This window comes from Salvelinus fontinalis, chromosome 2, assembly GCF_029448725.1.
Source record: "Salvelinus fontinalis isolate EN_2023a chromosome 2, ASM2944872v1, whole genome shotgun sequence".
Taxonomy (NCBI): domain Eukaryota; kingdom Metazoa; phylum Chordata; class Actinopteri; order Salmoniformes; family Salmonidae; genus Salvelinus; species Salvelinus fontinalis.
In genome coordinates this window covers 21,874,389-21,894,892 of record NC_074666.1, presented here as the reverse complement: position 1 = coordinate 21,894,892, position 20,504 = coordinate 21,874,389, and the positions used below count along the sequence as shown (strand labels likewise).

Genomic DNA, 20,504 nt, shown 5'->3' with positions numbered 1-20,504 from the left:
GCTGCTTGCCACATCCTCATGGTGTGAGAGGAGGTGGGCTGCTTGCCACATCTTCATGGTGTGAGAGGAGGTGAGCTGCTTGCCACATCTTCATGGTGTGAGAGGAGGTGAGCTGCTTGCCACATCTTCATGGTGTGAGAGGAGGTGAGCTGCTTGCCACATCTTCATGGTGTGAGAGGAGGTGAGCTGCTTGCCACATCTTCATGGTGTGAGAGGAGGTGAGCTGCTTGCCACATCTTCATGGTGTGAGAGGAGGTGAGCTGCTTGCCACATCTTCATGGTGTGAGAGGAGGTGGGCTGCTTGCCACATCTTCATGGTGTGAGAGGAGGTGAGCTGCTTGCCACATCTTCATGGTGTGAGAGGAGGTGAGATGCTTGCCACATCTTCATGGTTTGAAAGGAGGTGAGCTGCTTGCCACATCTTCATGGTGTGAGAGGAGGTGAGCTGCTTGCCACATCTTCATGGTGTGAGAGGAGGTGAGGTGCTTGCCACATCTTCATGGTGTGAGAGGAGGTGAGCTGCTTGGCACATCTTCATGGTGTGAGAGGAGGTGAGCTGCTTGCCACATCTTCATTGTGTGAGAGGAGGTGAGCTGCTTGCCACATCTTCATGGTGTGAAAGGAGGTGAGATGCTTGCCACATCTTCATGGTGTGAGAGGAGGTGAGCTGCTTGCCTCATCTTCATTGTGTGAGAGGAGGTGAGCTGCTTGCCACATCTTCATGGTGTGAGAGGAAGTGAGATGCTTGCCACATCTTCATGGTGTGAGAGGAGGTGAGCTGCTTGCCACATCTTCATGGTGTGAGAGGAGGTGAGCTGCTTGCCACATCTTCATTGTGTGAAAGGAGGTGAGCTGCTTGCCACATCTTCATGGTGTGAGAGGAGGTGAGCTGCTTGCCACATCTTCATGGTGTGAAAGGCGGTGAGCTGCTTGCCACATCTTCATGGTGTGAAAGGAGGTGAGCTGCTTGCCACATCTTCATGGTGTGAAAGGTGAGCTAACAGCCACATATTCATGGTGTGAAAGGAGGTGAGCTGCCTGCCACATCTTCATGGTGTGAGAGGAGGTGAGCTGCTTGCCACATCTTCATGGTGTGAGAGGAGGTGAGCTGCTTGCCACATCTTCATGGTGTGAGAGGAGGTGGGCTGCTTGCCACATCTTCATGGTGTGAGAGGAGGTGAGCTGCTTGCCACATCTTCATGGTGTGAGAGGAGGTGAGCTGCTTGCCACATCTTCATGGTGTGAGAGGAGGTGAGCTGCTTGCCACATCTTCATGGTGTGAAAGGAGGTGAGATGCTTGCCACATCTTCATGGTGTGAGAGGAGGTGAGATGCTTGCCACATCTTCATGGTGTGAAAGGAGGAGAATGTCTGTCTGTCACTAGTGTGATCTGGGATTTCATAAAAGGGCCTCACAGAGGTAAAGCAAGGGAAGGGTCTGACCTCACAGGTGGCTAGAAAGTATTTTCTCTCCCACTTCTCTGTCTCTATCCCTCTATCCGCCCCTCCTCCCTTACTTCTGGTCTAGTCTCTCTCAGTGGTCGGAGATGAGTGAGCTTTACAGAAACCACGAGGAGCCAAAATGGGGGTCTCGTTCTCCTTCACCAAACCACTACAACAGCTTCTCAGATGACATTTTCCCTCTGCTCTTGATTAAGGACATTAAATATGTGTTACAGGTGTCCAGCGAAGACAAGAAGACTGGTCTCGCCACCAGAGTAACAGATGTGATGGTAATTCGTAACTCTCTTGCATTGTGTTTTTTAAGAAAGAACTTTCTAGCCAGCGATCCCAGTTGATTGATGTTTATTCTGACGATAGAAAACAAGGAAGCACATTAGGTGTCCAGGACAACAGCATGTTGATGGCTGTGGATGCGTGACTCGTCGCTTACATGTCAACATCAGAATGGGGCTTGTAATCAACAATTATAACAATGACACAAACGAGACAACGAACAATATGTGGAAGTACCTGCGGAAATATGTGGAAGTAGATAAAGGACAGGCCATCAGATGTGCAGAGCTCGGTGATGTTGATGGCTGTAGAGTCGGGCTTTGAAACAACTGTGACTTGGCAGGGAGTTAACACGACCATTACAGTTACAGCATACTAGCTAACTCACTCAATAACATACAGTACATACATACAAAAGCACATCACTGAAAGCCCCCAATATCTAACAGGTACCATACACATATAAATACATCAGGACATGTACATTGTGAACTTGTACACATTGTAAATATTAAAATAGAATACTGCATTTCAGAAAGTGACCCACTGCTTACAGGCCAATATCAAACTGGGAAGAATTGACGTTCGCGATCTCCCCCTTATCTGCAAGCGTAACCAATGGCATCACACTTTATTGATATGTAAATTCAACCAACTAAATCGAATACATATTTGTGTGGAAACATAACCAACCCTGTTACATATGTATGTGGATGGAAACATATGTAACAATGACTTTTAGGGGTGCCTGGTTTGTGTTTAATGTATTCAGAGGATAGGACTTATTTAAATGACTCAATTGCTGTGCTATTTCAGAAACCTCAATGCCAGTATTTCAGTCCTCTCAGACCAAAGCTCCATTGGTAATGTTGGTGAGGGGAGCCAAAATAAATGTCTGCTGCCGCTTGTTTTCTTTGGGTGTGTATGTATGTGTGTGTTTTCATGTGTGTGTGTTCAAGTGTGTGTGTGTGTATGTGTGTGTGCGTGTTCATTTGTGTGTCAAACTGTGTGTTTGTGCCACTATCTATTGTTACATCAGATATTAATGTGTAGCATTGGATGTAGATGTGTGAAGGGTCTGTTTGGCGTGAAGGCATGATTCCTCCTCTGTCTCAACACAGCCCGTGGAGGAACACATACCGACCCTGTGTCTGTGTACTGAGGAGGTTTCTGTTTCTTCTTCACAAAAAGAAGGTATGCTGTATGAACAGAGGGGATCGAGTTTGGCTTGGGACGCCATAATGATGTCATGTTCTGGTTTAAAACATTGTTTTCTTGTTATAGAGGCATCGTAACAACCAGTTTTGCCCGCTGGGATTGAATCAATGCAGCTTATTTTGACTATTACGGGTCAGCATCAGTGGATCATTGATGTCAGGGTAGGTTTTAAACCACCAAAACACACACCAACTGGTGCTTTTAAAAACAGCCAGTCATAAACCAGTCTTTTTTGTTACACTACACTACATGCATCACACTCATACATGTACTCAATATAACATAAATCCAATGATTGGAAAAGTACAGGTAAGAAAAACATGGAAGCAGATAACTATTGTAAAAAGTCAACTGTAGAAGTATGTAATCTCAGATGATCATACTGCAATTACGACCATGCTCCATTAATGTGGTGGGTGTGTTGCATGGATGTCATTACGTATAACATGTTGATAATCCCTTTTAAAACAGCACCAGTGGGAGAATAGAAATGAACCATGTTTCCATTCACAGTATTTATGTGAGTAAAGTCATACCGTAAAAAAAAGAATCACGACAGCTGCGATGGAAACGGGTCGTTTCGGTACAATTTTATAAATGCCGACAGATCATTTGTTTGTTCGACATGGTGTGATCCTTTTGTGTATGTAAAATGAATTATGCGAGAAATGGTGGTGCGCAAATATTGCAATGCAGTGCTATGGGGAGTTTCTCCCATTCTTCTCTATGTAAATGAGATATTTCAGGTTTTTAAGTTTAATACATTTGCAAAAAAAAATTGTTTTAACTGTTTCTGCTTAAATGGAAGAATTATTATGTGTAGATTGATGAGAAGAAATATATATTTAATCTATTCTAGAACAAGGCTGTAACATAACAAAATGTACTGTAATAACCATCATATCAAAGTAAACTTGGAGTTAAGCGATGGTGTGGTGTGTGGTCCTCTCACTATGACACAGGAAACCATGAAGTTTATTAGGCTACAGATGAAATCAGTTATGATGAACTTCACAAGGTGGTGAAATTGCAAGGTGATATTGATGCCAGTGGCGGTCGGTGACGTTTAAGATCAGGGAGGACAATATATTTTTTCTGCCTTATTTCTATTACAGCAAATAGTATTTTTTAAATGTATTTTATTTCACCTTTATTTAACCAGGTAGGCCAGTTGAGAACAACTGTGACCTGGCCAAGATAAAGCAAAGCAGTGCGACAAAAACAACACATAGGATAAACAAAAGTACAGTCAATAACACAATAGAAAAATCTATATACAGTGTGTGCAAATGGAGTAAGGAGGTAAGGCAATAAATAGGCCATAGTAGCGACGTAATTACAATTTAGCAAATTAACACTGAAGTGATAGATGTGCAGATGATGATGCGCAAGTAGAAATACTGGTGTGCAAAAGAGCAAAAAAGTAAATAAAAACAATATGGGGATGAGGTAGGTAGTTGGATGGGCTATTTACAGATGGGCTATGTACAGCTGCAGCGATCGGTAAGCTGCTCAGATAGCTGATGCTTAAAAGTTAGTGAGGCAGATATGTCTCCAACTTCAGCGATTTTTGCAATTCGTTCCAGTCATTGGCAGCAGAGAACTGGAAGGAAAGACGGCCAAAGTTGGTGTTAGCTTTAGGGATGACCAGTGAGATAAACCTGCTGGAGCCCGTGCTACGGGTGGGTGTTGTTATGGTGACCAGTGAGCTGTGATAAGGCGGAGATTTACCTAGCAAAGACTTATAGATGACCTGGAGCCAGTGGGTCTGGCGACGAATATGTAGCGAGGGCCAGCCGACGAGAGCATACAGGTCGCAGTGTTGGGTGATATATGGGGCTTTGGTGACAAAGCAGATGGCACTGCGATAGACTGCATCCACTTTGCTGAGTAGAGTGTTGGAGGCTCTCATTTTGGATTGGAGATTCTTAATATGAGTCTGGAAGGAGAGTTTACAGTCTAGCCAGACACCTAGGTATTTGTAGTTGTCCACATATCCTAAGTCAGAACCGTCCAGAGTAGTGATGCTAGTCGGGCGGTTGCGGGCAGTGATCGGTTGAAGAGTTTGCATTTAGTTTTACTAGCGTTCAAGAGCAGTTGGAGGCCATGGAAGGAGTGTTGTTGTCACGTTCCTGACCTGTTTTCTCTTGTTTTGTATTTATTTAGTATGGTCAGGGCGTGACTTGGGTGGGTTGTCTATGTGTTGTTTTCTATGTTGGGGTTTTGTGTGTTCGGCCTGGTATGATTCTCAATCAGAGGCAGCTGTCAATCGTTGTCCCTGATTGAGAACTTACATTTACATTTAAGTCATTTAGCAGACGCTCTTATCCAGAGCGACTTACAAATTGGAAAGTTCATACATATTCATCCTGGTCCCCCCGTGGGAAATGAACCCACAACCCTGGCGTTGCAAGCGCCATGCTCTACCAACTGAGCCACACGGGACCAGAATCATACTTAGGCAGCCGGGGTTTCACGTGTGTTTTTGTGGGTGTTTGTATTTCGTGTCAGTGTTCGTGCCACACGGGACTGTTTTCGGTTAGACTCTCTTTGTTATTTTGTTTCGTTAGTGTTCAGGTTATTTTGTTAATAAAACATGGACACTTTCCACTCTGCGTCTTGGTCTGATCCCTACACCTTCTCTTCAGACGAAGAGTAGGAAATCTGCCGTTACAGTGGTATGGCATTGTGTTGTATGGGATAACTGCTGTTCATACCCAGCGCAATGTAACATCGATAGTTTTAGGCTTACATGTTACTTAAATTGTCCTCATTCCATAATGAGGTTGCTACAACCTGGCCTATGAATTAATGTTTACAACGTAGGTACACAGGCTCGGGAGAAAAATTTTAGTAGTCAAGGTGACAGACCTACTCTTTCTCACCTTTTCCCTTCGCTTGTGGACTTCAGTGCTAAACACATCAGCTGTCTGTGACCAGGTGAAAAAACTTTTCCAAGCCAAACCTTCATATCATAACCGCTAACCGCTACACACAGCCTACCTACAGCGTAAGTAAACCCACTACAATCATGCAGTACAGTGTAGGCAGCAAGCAGTTTAGCAGTTACAGTTTAGCAGGCCGTGGTGGCAATAAATTAATAAAACCAAAAGCTTACAATACTTAGAAGAATTCCAAGTTTGGATAGCCATATCCAGCTAGCTAACATAGCATTCCTCTCTGAGCCAGGCGTTTGAGTAGGCTAAACTAGCTAGTGAACAAAAAATACAATGTAATATAGCTAGCTCTCTTTCTCTCTCTCTCTCTCACTAATGCTTGTCCTTCCTTTTAAATAAATATATTTGTTCAAAACGGTTAAACTATTGTCTTTCTCTTTCTTTGAGTCAATTACTCAATACATTTTATGCACTGCAGTGCTAGCTAGCTGTAGCTTATCCTTTCAGTACTAGATTCATTGATTGGGTGGACAACATGTCAGTTCATACTGCAAGAGATCTGATATGTTGGAGGATGTCCTCCGGAAGTTGTCATAATTACTGTGTAAGTCTATGGAAGGGGGTGAGAATCATGAGCCTCATAGGTTTTGTATTGAAGTCAATGTACCCAGAGGAGGACGGAAACTAGCTGTCCTCCAGCTACACCATGGTGCTACCCTACCCCTGCTGTTAAGGCTACTGTAGACCTTCATTGCAAAACAGTGTGTTTTAATCACTTATTTACCATAGTTTTATCAAAAAAGGACACGTTTTTTAATGTTTCACTTTATTTTTATGAAATTCAATGAGGAGGATGGCCCTCCCCTTCCTCCTCTGAGGAGCCTCGGTTGCCGTTTGACACTCTTATCCATAATAATCTCATTAAGTAGTCTAGCCTACCTGCACAGCCTACACAAACTGTACCTGCAAGCTGTTGGTAAGAGCGCACATGCCAAGACCAGAGTAGGCACATTTTGTAGGAATCGACGCTGGAGACAAGAACCAAGTACAGGGAGTGAACATTTAATACAAAACTGACATGAAACAGAACAGGAACAGTATCTGGACATGGGAAAAATAAGACATCAATGACAATAATGCTGACACAGGGAACCAACTGAGGAACAGACAGATATAGAAGGGCAATCAACAAAGCAATGGAGTCCAGGTGAGGCCAATATTGCGCAGCTGCGCATAATGATGGTGACAGGTGTGCGTAAGGAAGGGCTGCCTGGTGCTCTCGAGTGCCAGCGAGGGGGAGCGGGAGCAGGTGTGACTTTGGTGGAAACACACCACTGGTGGGAAAATGAAAATCTGTTGCCAGTTGGATGGAAACCTAGCTATTGTTGTCCTCAGAAAACATTCATAATTTTGTAGTAATACTATTGCGATTTTGACATACATTTGGTATTTGATTAGGATCCCCATTAGCAGCTACTCTTCTACTCTTCCGCAGCTACATTCACGATACAAACTGACCACCAGCAATTGCGTCTTCAGAGGCGATGTTCAATCCAGCAACATATAATGACCTTCCTACAGTAATAAAGTACCAGAGCAAATAAAAAAGCTGCTCCCAGGATCCAAGGTCCATACCAAGTCAAACTGTGTGTGTGTGTGTGGGGGTGTGTGTGAGAGTACAGTATTATGTTTTGTTTTATTAGAATGTGTGATGTGAATCCTTGCGTAGCTCTACTCCTGGAAAAGACAGCTTTCCATGAGAATCCATCTAAATGATTTAGCATAGTGCTGTAAGACATAGGCAGAATTGACACATTGACATGGGCCGCAGTCTCTCTACCATGCCAGTGCCTTCCAGCCTGCCTGCCTCACTCACTCTGGCCTGGAATGGCATGGCATGGCCTGGTCATAGGCATCCAGTAAAAGAGTCACAGAGAGAACTGACAACCCACTGGATCCAAACCCAACAACCCTCAACAGCTCTTCTCCCTCTCCCTCCCTCTCTGTCTCCCTGTGGCTGGAATATGACAGATATTTCCTCTGCAGTGACCCTGCTACATATTTCTGCAGATGCATGTAACCACAGACTTGGGACCATCTGTTTATCACTAGCCGGGTTCCTGAAGCGTTTGTGTGAGAAAATGCCTGACAGACAGAGAGAGAGAAAAGGCTCTCAGGATCAGTTGGGGTGTTTTGCTCTTCCTCAACAGCTGTGTTTTACTTCAGAAAATAAGAAAAATATGCATAATAGACTGGTGTCTTCATTTTTCAAGTGAGGTAAGTGTGTGTGAGTAATTAATGGTGTTGGATACCTGCCTCTCTCCACAAGCGGTGGCGGTCAGCCTAGGCTTCACTTCAATACAGTACCCCCTCCCGTCCCTTTTCATTCCAAACTACAATCTGTCATTCTATTCAGACTTCATTATCCTTGGTTGATGATGACAGTGATTCTCTCTTTCCCGTCAGCGCACAGCTGTGTTGCTACAGTAACAGTAAGGCCTTGATGAGCACAGGTGTGTCATCACAATTGTGCTCCTGTTGAGTCTTAATTATCTCACTGAGCCAATCAGAGAGAAGCTTGATTGGCATCACTCTGAAACAAAGTGTCGGAATCACCAATAGAAAATGCCTAAAGAGAGTTTTCCAGAGAGTTTGGCCCAAACTTTACTCCATTTAGTAGGTCAGTATTTCTCATTGGGGATAAAAGCAAGGCAGTTCCACTCACTTAACTCAGCTTTTCCGGGTCAGTCGCAGGCCTTTTGAGGGTTCAGACCTGTGAAGAACTCACTCCAAAGCACACTAATTCTGTCACACACTAACTCCCTCCCCCTCTTTCTATTTCTCTCTCTCTCTTTCTCTCCCTGTCCCTCTGCTCCTTTCATCCTCCTTCCTTCTCTCCAAGTCCCTCTCCTCCTTTCATCTTCCCTCCTTCTCTCCCTGTCCCTCTCCTCCCTCTTTCTCTCCCTGTCCCTCTCCTCCTTTCATCCTCTCTCTTTCTCTCCCTGTCCCTCTCCTCCTTTCATCCTCTCTCTTTCTCTCCCTGTCCCTCCTCCTTTCATCCTCCCTCTTTCTCTCCCTGTCCCTCTCCTCCTTTCATCCTCCCTCTTTCTCTCCCTGTCCCTCTCCTCCTTTCATCCTCCCTCTTTCTCTCCCTGTCCCTCTCCTCCTTTCATCCTCCCTCCTTCTCTCCCTGTCCCTCTCCTCCTTTCATCTTCCCTCCTCTCCCTGTCCCTCTCCTCCTTTCATCCTCCCTCTTTCTCTCCCTGTCTCTCTCCTCCTTTCGTCCTCCCTCTTTCTCTCCATGTCCCTGTAATCGATGACTCAGGCCTTAGAATTCACCACAACATTGTCAGGTTGTAGAATAGGGACGATGTGGGGTAGGGAAGGGTGCTACTTGGCAGATGGAGGATAACACACAGTGACACAGTTTAGGAGCCCTGCTCTTATTGCCGATAACTACACGGTGTCCCTCCCTTACCCACATTGTGATGACTGGCCAGCCTTCAGGAAATACCCAAACATGGCCATGAAAAGCCCAGTGAGGCAGCAGCTGAAAGAGGAGTGCTTTTCTGGGCATTAGAAAGTGTGGAACATCTCAGTATTATTATAAGAGAATGACTGAGACAAGCTACTGAAAAAACAATGTTCTTTTCTGACATAAAGAGAGTTTGACATAGGATATAACTTCTACTTCTAGTTATTGGCATTGTCTAATTTAGTTCAGTAAGGCATCCTGAGGGTTTGGCATATCTGAGCCAGATACAATACCATCTTAAAGCAGATTTCTTTATTTTTTTATTTCACCTTTATTTAACTTCTTCGGGGTAGGGGGCAGCATTTTCACTTTTGGATAAATAGCGTGCCCAATTTCAACTTCCTTCTACTCATCCCCAGAATATAAGATATGCATATTATTAGTAGATTTGGATAGACAACACTCTGAAGTTTCTAAAACTGTTTAAATCATGTCTGTGAGCATAACAGAACTTATGTAGCAGGCAAAACCCCGAGGACAAACCATTCCGAATTTTTATTTTTTTGAGGTCACTGTCTTTTCAATGAGTTTTCATTGGGACACCAAGTTTCTAAGGGACTTGTTTGCAGTTCCTACCGCTTCCACTGGATGTCACCAGTCTTTGGAAATTGGTTGAGGTTATTCCTTTGTGTAATGAAGAAGTACGGCCATCGTAAAAGAGGGTCACTTGAAGTAAATTGTTTGAGAGAGGCACATTACCAAAAAAGTTGCGTCAGTTTGTTTTCTTTTTGTATTGAACACAGATCATCCAGTCTTCAAATTGATCGATTATTAACGTTTAAAAATACCTAACGTTGTATTAAAAAAGTAGTTTGAAATGTTTTGATAAAGTTTACATGTAACTTTTGATATATTTTGTAGTGACGTTGCGCAAGTTGGAAGCTGTGTTTTTCTGGATGAAACGCGCCAAATAAATTGACATTTTGGATATATATCGACGGAATTAATTGAACAAAAGGACCATTTGTGATGTTTATGGGACATATTGGAGAGCAAAAAACAAAAGAATTTCGTCAAAGGTAAGGTATGAATAATATTTTTATTTCTGCGTTTTGTGTCGTGCCTCCAGTGTTGAAATATGCTACTTTCTTTGTTTACTGTTGTGCTATCTTCAGATAATAGCATCTTATGCTTTCGCCGAAAAGCCTTTTTGAAATCTGACATGTTGGCTGGATTCACAACGAGTGTAGTTTTAATTTGGTATCTTACATGTGTGATTTAATGAAAGTTTGATTTTTATATCATTTTATTTGAATATGGCGCTCTGTATTTTCCCTGGCTATTGGCCAGGTGGGACGATTGCGTCCCACCTAACCCAGAGAGGTTAACCAGGTAGGCCAGTTGAGAACAAGTTCTCATTTACAACTGCGACCTAGCCAAGATAAAGCAAAGCGACAAAAACAACAACACAGTGTTATACATGGGATAACACAATAGAAAAATCTTTATACAGTGTGTGCAAATGAAGTAAGGAGGTAAGGCAATAAATAGGTCATAGTGGCGAAGTAATTACAATTTAGCAATTAACACTGGAGTGATAGATGTGCAGATGAGGATGTGCAAGTAGAAATACTGGTGTGCAAAAGAGCAGAAAAAAACTAAAACAAATATGGGATGAGGTAGGTAGTTAGACATATGGGCTGTGTACAACTGCAGCGATTGGTAAGCTGCTCAGATAGCTGATGCTTAAAGTTAGTGAGGGAGATATAAGTCTCCAACTTCAATGATTTTTGCAATTCGTTCCAGTCATTGGCAGCAGAGAACTGGAAGGAGAGGCGGTGAAATGAGATGTTGGCTTTGGGGATGACCAGTGAAATATACCTGCTGGAGCGCGTGCTACGGGTGGGTGTTGCTATGGTGACCAGTGAGCTGAGCTAAGGCGGAGCTTTACCTAGCAAAGACTTATAGATGACCTGGAGCCAGTGGGTTTGGCGACGAATATGTGGCGAGGAGAGCATACAGGTCGCAGTGGTAGGTAGTATATGGGGCTTTGGTGACAAAACGGATGGCACTGTGATAGACTGCATCCAATTTGCTGAGGAGTGTTGGAGGCTATTTTGTAAATGGCATCGCCGAAGTCAAGGATCGGTAGGATAGTCAGTTTTACGAGGGTAGGTTGGCAGCAAGAGTGAAGGATGCGTTGTTGCGAAATAGGAAGCTGATTCTAGATTTAATTTTGAATTGGAGATGCTTAATATGAGTCTGGAAGGAGAGTTTACAGTCTAGCCAGACACCTAAAGCCTTGGCCAGGTCGATGAAGATGGCTGCACAGTACAGTACTGTCTTTTATCGATGGCGGTTATGATATCGTTTAGGACCTTGAGCGTGGCTGAGGTGCACCCATGACCAGCTCGGAAACCGGATTGAATAGCGAAGAAGGTACGGTGGGATTCGAAATGGTTGGTGATCTGTTTGTTCACTTGGATTTCGAAGACTTTAGAAAGGCAGGGCAGGATAGATATAGGTCTATAAAAGTTTGGGTCTAGAGTGTCTCCCCCTTTGAAGAGGGGGATGACCGTGGCCGCTTTCCAATCTTTAGGAATCTCAGATGATACGAAAGAGAGGTTGAACAGACTAGTAAATAGGGGTTGCAACAATGACGGTGGATAATTTTAGGAAGAGAGGGTCCAGATTGTCTAGCCCAGCTGATTTGTAGGGATCCAGATTTTGCAGCTCTATCAGAACATCATCTGTCTGGATTAGGGTGAAGGAGAAGCGGGGGGAGGGGCTTGGGCCATTTTCCTATAGGGGGTGCAGAGCTGTTGGCCGGGGTTGTGGTAGCCAGGTGGAAAGCATGGCCAGCCGTAGAGAAATGCTTCTTGAAATTCTCGATTATCGTGGATTTATTGGTGGTGACAGTGTTTCCTAGCCTCAGTGCAGTGGGTAGCTGGGAGGAGGTGCTCTTATTCTCCATGGACTTTACAGTGTCCCAAAACTTTTTGGAATTAGTGCAGGATGCAGGATGCAAATGCAAATTTCTGTTTGAAAAAGCTAGCCTTTGCTTTCTTAACTGACTGTGTATATTGGTTCCTGACTTCCCTGAAAAGTTGCATATCGCAGAGACAATTCGATGCTAGTGCAGTACACCACAGGATGTTTTTGTGCTGGTCAAGGGCAGTCAAGTCTGGAGTGAACCAAGGGCTATATCTGTTCTTCTAAATTGTTTGAAAGGGGCATGCTTACAATACAACTTAGATACAATACAACTTAAATCTCAAATCCAGGCAACTTAAAAGATACAACATCTTAAGATTCTAACAATCACTATTAATACAGTTTTTTATTAAAACAAGCTTCCAGGAATGTGGTTGATGGTGGGAACCATAACACATCAGGAACAATGGTAATTGAGTGTGAGGAAACTAGCTCTAACAGTCCCTGCAGCTCTACTACCAAACCTCTCCTTCAGAGCAGGACAATTCATTTGGCTAATCTTCCCTGCAGGAAGTGCAATTGAAGGATTTCCTTCAACTTTATCGGTGGGTAAAAAAAGACACACAATGAGGCTGGAAAACATTTGGTTGTTTTAAGAGCTGTACATCGTATTGCTTTGTCATGTTGTTTGCGGCATAGCCAGCTCTATTCGTTAAGATCAGGAGTGAGGAGGGCTTGGAGTTGCCATCTGTTAAGGAGGAGTAGAGACATGGGGTCCCAGTGTATCTGACATTATGGGGCTACAGCTTTAGGCTCTGCTGCTCAGTAGCTCCAGCGACACAACAAAGTTCTGCATTTTCAGGCTGACTTTCAGGATAAGTGTTTGTTAACCAGTTAAAGTTACCTGCTTTACTTGACTGTTTATGTTCATTCATTGGACGACCAAATACCAGAGAGTCACTGTAGCTTTGAGCCATAACCTTTGACCCTTACCTCAGCAGCAGGGATTCCTTCTGGGGGGCGGCACTGAAGAAGCACTTCCTGTTCTAGAGACACTTCCTTTCCCAGAGGCTCCTGGTCAAACGTCTTCCTGAGATCTGGAGAAAGACAAACCATAGATAAACATTATGTAACATATTCCTCACATGACATGGCACTGATGTCTTTGACATGGTAACTGACGTCTTTGACAGGGTAACTGACGTCTTTGACAGGGTAACTGACGTCTTTGACATGGTAACTGACGTCTTTGACATGGTAACTGACGTCTTTGACATGGGAACAGACGTCTTTGACATGGTAACTGACGTCTTTGACATGGTAACTGATGTCTCTGATATGGTAACTGACGTCTTTGACATGGCAATGATGTCTTTGATATGGCAAGGATGTATTTGATTAAAAAAAGGCTTTGAAGCTTGTAGAATGTCGTTTCTCAGTACACAGCTATAATATTTCCTGCATTTAGCAGCGTTTCCCAAACACGGTCCTTTTGGTTTTTGCCCTAGCACTACTGAATCAAATAATCAACGGATCATCATCAACCAAAATGCACTCCTTGGCAAAACATGCACTCCTTGGAATATCTCTCTCTCTTTCTCTTGCTCATGCTACACTGAAACCCAAAGCTCATTAGACATATATCATCAGCTGCTGGGACACAGGCTGACAGAGGAGCAGAGAGGGAGCTGTAGCACTACAATTGCAAGAGACCAGACTCAGTGGAGCATCAAGTACACAGTCGTACACTCAAACTCCAGTGACAGTACTTTCCACAGCCTGCAATATCCCTGTTCTGCTTTTGAACCACACTAACTCCCTGACACAGAACATTTAATCAAACAGAGTAACCACATTTACAGAATAGTCTAGAATAACAATGTTCCTGTATAGCAAAAAACTAAAGTTAATGCAGTAGTGAGTTAATGCAGTAGTGAGTTAATACAGTAGTGAGTTAATACAGTAGTGAGTTAATACAGTAGTGAGTTAATGCAGTAGTGAGTTAATACAGTAGTGAGTTAATACAGTAGTGAGTTAATACAGTAGTGAGTTAATACAGTAGTGAGTTAATACAGTAGTGAGTTAATGCAGTAGTGAGTTAATACAGTAGTGAGTTAATACAGTAGTGAGTTAATACAGTAGTGAGTTAATGCAGTGGTGAGTTAATACAGTAGTGAGTTAATACAGTAGTGAGTTAATACAGTAGTGAGTTAATGCAGTGGTGAGTTAATGCAGCAGTGGTTATTTTTGTTTCTATTTTTAAAAATGTTGTTGAGTGTGTGTATGAATTTAAATATTCATGCAGTTCGATTCTTGTTTAGACATATTAAAAATCCGGTCACCAAATATAGAATATAGCCCATAGTGTCTACTAGCACACACACACACTCCACGCCCACAGTAACTCCCTGCCACAGTGTGTAATCCCTGAGAATGGGCTGGAGGAGCTGATATGAACCCTACTCTGACTATCTCTGGTAAACCAAGCATGGACCAGCCCTGCTTACAAAGCAAAGAAAGCCCAGAGCTGAATGGCAAGCCAAGCTGAAAATGATATATTCTCTATAAGTACACTGAGTCAAGGGTTTCCATGAACTCTTCCTCTGAGTTTTAACCCCTCAGCGGCCATCGATACACAACCAAGAGAAAAGCAAAGCATACTTTCACATACTGTACAACACAGGAGGCTCATAGTAATGTGGAAACCATGTGTTTGATGTATTTGATACCAATCCACCTCTTTATGTCAGTTTGAAATGAAATGGTTCACTTCAGATCGTTCTGCTGTAGGGCCAGATACGCATGCAATCAGTGACCTATATGGACGGACATAGTGCATCCGGTATAAGAATATTACCCTTCAGAAAGTCAGAGACCGAGAGTCAAGGATATTTGTGATGTGGTTGTGATGTCGTGAGAGAGAGCTTCCTAATTTCTTTGGGTCAGAACTCCCGAACATCAGTTTCTACCTCAGCACCTCTCAGTATCCATGGAAACCACCCTTTGGGGTAGTTAAGCATTCCCCAACTTCTGTAGAAAGATTTAGTCAGATTCTCCTTAAATCAGGTCCTTTTGGAATGTGATAAAATAGGGTTGCTGTAGACATCCTGTGCGAACGTAAAATAGGAATGTATGGTTATAGATGGCTTTATCATTTTGTTTTTGGTTTCTGGAAGAAAGAAGATCTGCAGACACGCAGATCCAAAAATGCTCCACCAAGCTGGTTCAGAAATGGTCTCCTTGTCACAATTGTATTGTGAGCAAACTAGAACACACAAATGCCCACATCCACACAATCTGACTACTACCCAGTGGCATGTCACGATCGTTGAAAAGAGTAGACCAAGGCTCAGCACGCATAGAGTTCCACATCATTTAAAAAAGAGAAACTCACTAAACAAAACAACAAACGCACAAACGAAACATGACGCTACTGGAGTGCACAAAGGCAACTTACTGTAGATAAGATCCCACAAACACAAAAGGGAAATGGCTGCCTAAATATGATCCCCAATCAGAGACAACGATAAACAGCTGCCTCTGATTGGGAACCATATCAGGCCACCATAGACATACAAATTCACCTAAATAACCCCCCCAAGTCACCATCACGCCCCAACAAACACAGAGAAAAAACAGCTTACTATGTTCAGGGCGTGACAGTACCCCAAAGGTGCGGACTCCAACCGCAAAATCTGACTCAATAGGGGAGGGTCCGGGTGTGCATCTAGGATGCATGACGCAGGGCGTCGGGGGCGGCTCCGGTGCGGGGCGCATCGCCAGAAACTCCGGACGGACCGTGGGTTGTCGCCAGAGGCTCCGGACCGCCGTCCATCGCTGGAGGCTCCGGACCGCAGACCGTCTCAGGAGGTTCCGCACCGTAGACCGTCTCAGGAGGGTCCGCACCGTAGACCGTCTCAGGAGGTTCCGCACCGTAGACCGTCTCAGGAGGGTCCGCACCGTAGACCGTCTCAGGAGGTTCCGCACCGTAGACCGTCTCAGGAGGGTCCGCACCGTAGACCGTCTCAGGAGGGTCCGCACCGTAGACCATCTCAGGAGGTTCCGCACCGTAGACCGTCTCAGGAGGTTCCGCACCGCAGACCGTCTCAGGAGGGTCCGCACCGTAGACCGTCTCAGGAGGGTCCGTACCGTAGACCGTCTCAGGAGGGTCCGCACCGTAGACCGTCTCAGGAGGGTCCGCACCGTAGACCGTCTCAGGAGGGTCCGCACCGTAGACCGTCTCAGGAGGTTCCGCACCGTAGACCGTCTGAGGAGATTCCGCACCGTAGACCGTCTCAGGAGGTTCCGCACCGTGGCCCGTCTCAGGAGGTTCCGCACCGTGGTCCGTCTCAGGAGGTTCCGGACCGTGGCCCGTCGTTGGAGGTTCCGGACCGTGGCCCGTCGTTGCAGGTTCCGGACCGTGAAACGTCGCAGGAAGCTCTGGACCGTGAAACGTCGCCAGAAGGTCTGGACTGGGAACTGTTGCCGGAAGCTCTGGACTGGGAACTGTCGCCGGAAGCTCTGGACTGGGGAGGCGCACTGGAAGCCTGATGCGTGGGACCAGTACCGGTGGCACCGGGCTGATGACACGCATCTCAGGGCGAGTGCGGGGAAGAGGCACAGGACGTACTGGACTGTGGATGCGCACTGGAGACCTGATGCGTGGGACCGGTACAGGTGGCACCGGGCTGATGACACGCACCTCAGGGTGAGTGCAGGGAAGAGGAACAGGATGGACCTGACTGGGGACACGCAGTTGAGGGAGAGTGCGAGGAACAGGAACAGGACACACCTGACTGGAAAAGCGCACTTGAGGGAGAGTGCGAGGAGTTGGCACAGGACGCACTGGGTTGTGAAGGTACACTGGAGACCTGGTGTGCATAGCCGGCATCAATTGTTCCGGAAATTTAACACACGTTTCAGGACGAGTACGAGGAACTGACACAGGTGGCATCAGACAGCTAACACGCTCCTCGGGGCGAATGCCGTGCATACTACGCCAAACCAACAGCTCTCTCTCTTCACTCTCCTCCAATTTAGTCAACAACTCCTCGAAGGTCTCTAACTCTCCCCTCCATTCACTCTCCTCCAATTTGATCAACAACTCCTCAAAGGTCTCTAACTCTCCCCTCCGTTCACTCTCCTCCAATCTGTCCAATAACTCCTCGACAGTCTCTGACTCACCCCTCAACTTCGCCGACTGCTCCATGTGCCCCCCTCCAAAATATTCTTGGGTTTCTGTGGCCTACCTCCCCGACGTCGTTGCTGTCTTCTCATGCTCCTAGGCGACTCCCGCCAAGGAAGGCGAACCTGTCCTGCCAGGATTTCCTCCCAAGTCCAGGATCCCTTCCCATCCAGGATCTCTTCCCAAGTCCAGGATACTTCCTCCTCCTGGGCACGCTGCTTGGTCCTTTGTTGGTGGGATCTTCTGTCAAGATCGTTGAAAAGAGTAGATCAAGGCGCAGCGTGCATAGAGGTCCACATCATTGTAATAAAGAGAAACTCACTAAACAAAACAACAAAAGCACAAACGAAACGTGAAGCTACTGGAGTGCACAAAGGCAACTTACTGTAGACAAGATCCCACAAACACAAAAGGGAAATGGCTGCCTAAACATGATCCCCAATCAGAGACAACGATAAACAGCTGCCTCTGATTGGGAACCATATCAGGCCACTACAGACATACAAATTCACCTAGATAACCCACCCAAGTCACCGTCACGCCCCAACAAACACCGAGAAAAAACAGCTTACTATGTTCAGGGCGTGACATGGCAAGTCTGAATCTGCTGCTGACATAGAGAGAGAGGGAAGGAGAGGAAGAGAGAGAGAGGATCTCAACAAATGCTATTAAAGGGAAACTTCACAATTTTTCAACTTCATATTCATCATCTCCAGCAACACCCCAGCATCAGCATAGCCTACTAATTGCCTACTAATTGCCCACTAATTGCCTACTAATTGTCTACTAATTGGTTGATGATGTCATTGGAAACACTTATCTATATAATTTTTACTACAAAACAGAAATGCGCCATTTTCACATATGTTGATGTTGGGGTGGTGCTGGAGATGATGAATATGAAGTTGAAAGTTTTTCTAATTCCCCTTTAAAGAACTGTGATGTCGTGCAGCAGGCCGGAAGGCTTACCCCCCTTAGTCTTGGTGGTCATTTGATTAATTGTTCAAAATTCTATTGGCTTGGGGGTAGAAGCTGTTAAGGAGCCTTTTGGACCTAGACTTGGCGCTCCGGCACCTCTTGCCGTGCGATAGCAGAAAGAACAGTCTATGACTTGGTTGACTGGAGTCTTAGAAAAATTATGGGGCTTCCTCTGACACCGCCTAGTATATAGGTCCTGGATGGCAGGAAGCTTGGCCCAAGTGGTGTACTGGGCTGTACGCACTACCCTCTGTAGCGCCTTATGGTTGGATGCCGAGCAGTTGCCATACCAGGCGATGATGCAACCGGTCAGGATGCTCTTGATGGTCCGTACAGCTGTAGAACTTTTTGAGGATCTGGGGACCCATGCTAAATCTATTCAGTCTCCTGAGGGGGAAAAGGCATTGTCGTGCCCTCTTCATGACATTCTTGGTGTGTTCGGACCATGATAGTTTGTTGCTGATGTGGACACCAAGGAACTTGAAACTCCCAACCCGCTCCACTGCAGCCCCGTCGATGTGCATGGGGGTGTGTTCGGCCCTCCTTTTCCTGGAGTCCACGATCATCTCGTTTGTCTTGCTCACGTTCAGATGGCTTCATGATCTCCTGTCTCCTGTTAATCAATCAATCAAATGCCTTTATAAAGCCCTTTTTATATCAGCAGATAAAGTTCTTATACAGAAACCCAGCCTAAAACCTCAAAGAGAAAGCAATGCAGTTGTAGAAGCACAGTGGCTAGGAAAAACACAGTGAAAAGGCAGGAACCTAGGAAGAAACCTAGAGAGGAACCAGGCATGGAGGACGATCCCCATAGAGAGAAGTACAACTGGAATAGAAACGTGTCATTGATCATCTCACCGCTCCATATCCCCTGCAGGAAGAGAAGAGGTCAACTCTCATTCTCATTACAAATTAGGATCTAGAAATACTTGAATCAGTTATAGAACCCATTGCCCTTTATGGTTGTGAGGTCTGGTGTCTGCTCACCAACCAAGAATTCACAAAATGGGACAAACACCAAATTGACACTCTGCATGCAGAATTCTGCAAAAATATCCTTAGTGTACAAAATCCAGAAAAGACCCGTTAAATTCTACAACCACTTAAAAGAAAGCGATTCCCAAACTTTCCATAACAAAGCAATCACCTACAGAGAGATGAACCTGGAGAAGAGTCCCCGAAGGAAGCTGGTCCTGGGGCTCTGTTCACAAACACAAACACACCTCACAGAGCCCCAGGACAGCAACACAATTAGACCCAACCAAATCACGATAAAACAAAAAGATAATTACTTGACACATTGGAAAGAATTTACAAAAAAACTGAGCAAACTAGAATGCTATTTGGCCCTAAACAGAGAGTACACAGTGGCAGAATACCTGACCACTGTGACTGACCTAAACATAAGGAAAGCTTTGACTATGTACAGACTCAGTGAGCATAGCCTTGCTATTGAGAAAGGCCGCCGTCGGTAGACCAGGCTCTCAAGAGAAGACAGGCTATGTGCACACTGCCCACATAATGAGGTGGAAACTGAGCTGCACTTCCTAAACTCCTGCCAAATGTATGACCATTTTAGAGACACATATTTCCCTCAGATTACACAGATTCACAAAGAATTTGAAAACAAACCCAATTTTGATAAACTCCCATATCTATTGGGTGAAATACCATCACAGCAGCAATATCTTTGACCTGTTGCCAGAAGAACAGGGAAACCAGTGAAGAACAAACACCATTGTAAATACAACCCATAGTTATGTGTATTTATTTTCCCTTTTGTACTTTAACTATTTGCACATCGTTACAACACTGTATATAAACATAATATGACATTCGAAATACCTATATTCTTTAGGAATTTCTGTGAGTGTAATGTTTACTGTTCATTTTTATTGTTTATTTCACTTTTGTTTATTATCTACTTCACTTGCTTTGGCAATGTTAACAAAAGTTTCCCATGCCATTAAAGCACTTGAATTGAAAGGAATTGAGAGAGAGGTAGAGAGAGAGACAAAGAGAAATAGAGGTAGAGAGAAACAAAATGAGAATCCCCTGAGTGATATTTTACAAACCTGTCT

The 20,504-nt window shown here is 44.7% G+C and overlaps 1 protein-coding gene across 1 annotated transcript in view; it reads right to left on the bottom strand.

Moving 5' to 3' along the window:
• The window catches only part of LOC129814221 (netrin receptor UNC5C-like), a gene marked incomplete in the record, with an annotated part of 175,978 nt that overhangs the window by 84,413 nt on the left and 71,061 nt on the right, over positions 1 to 20,504 (bottom strand). Inside the window, 1 exon segment of the mRNA XM_055867196.1 lies at positions 13,254 to 13,357. Coding sequence (XP_055723171.1) covers positions 13,254 to 13,357 — 104 coding nt within the window.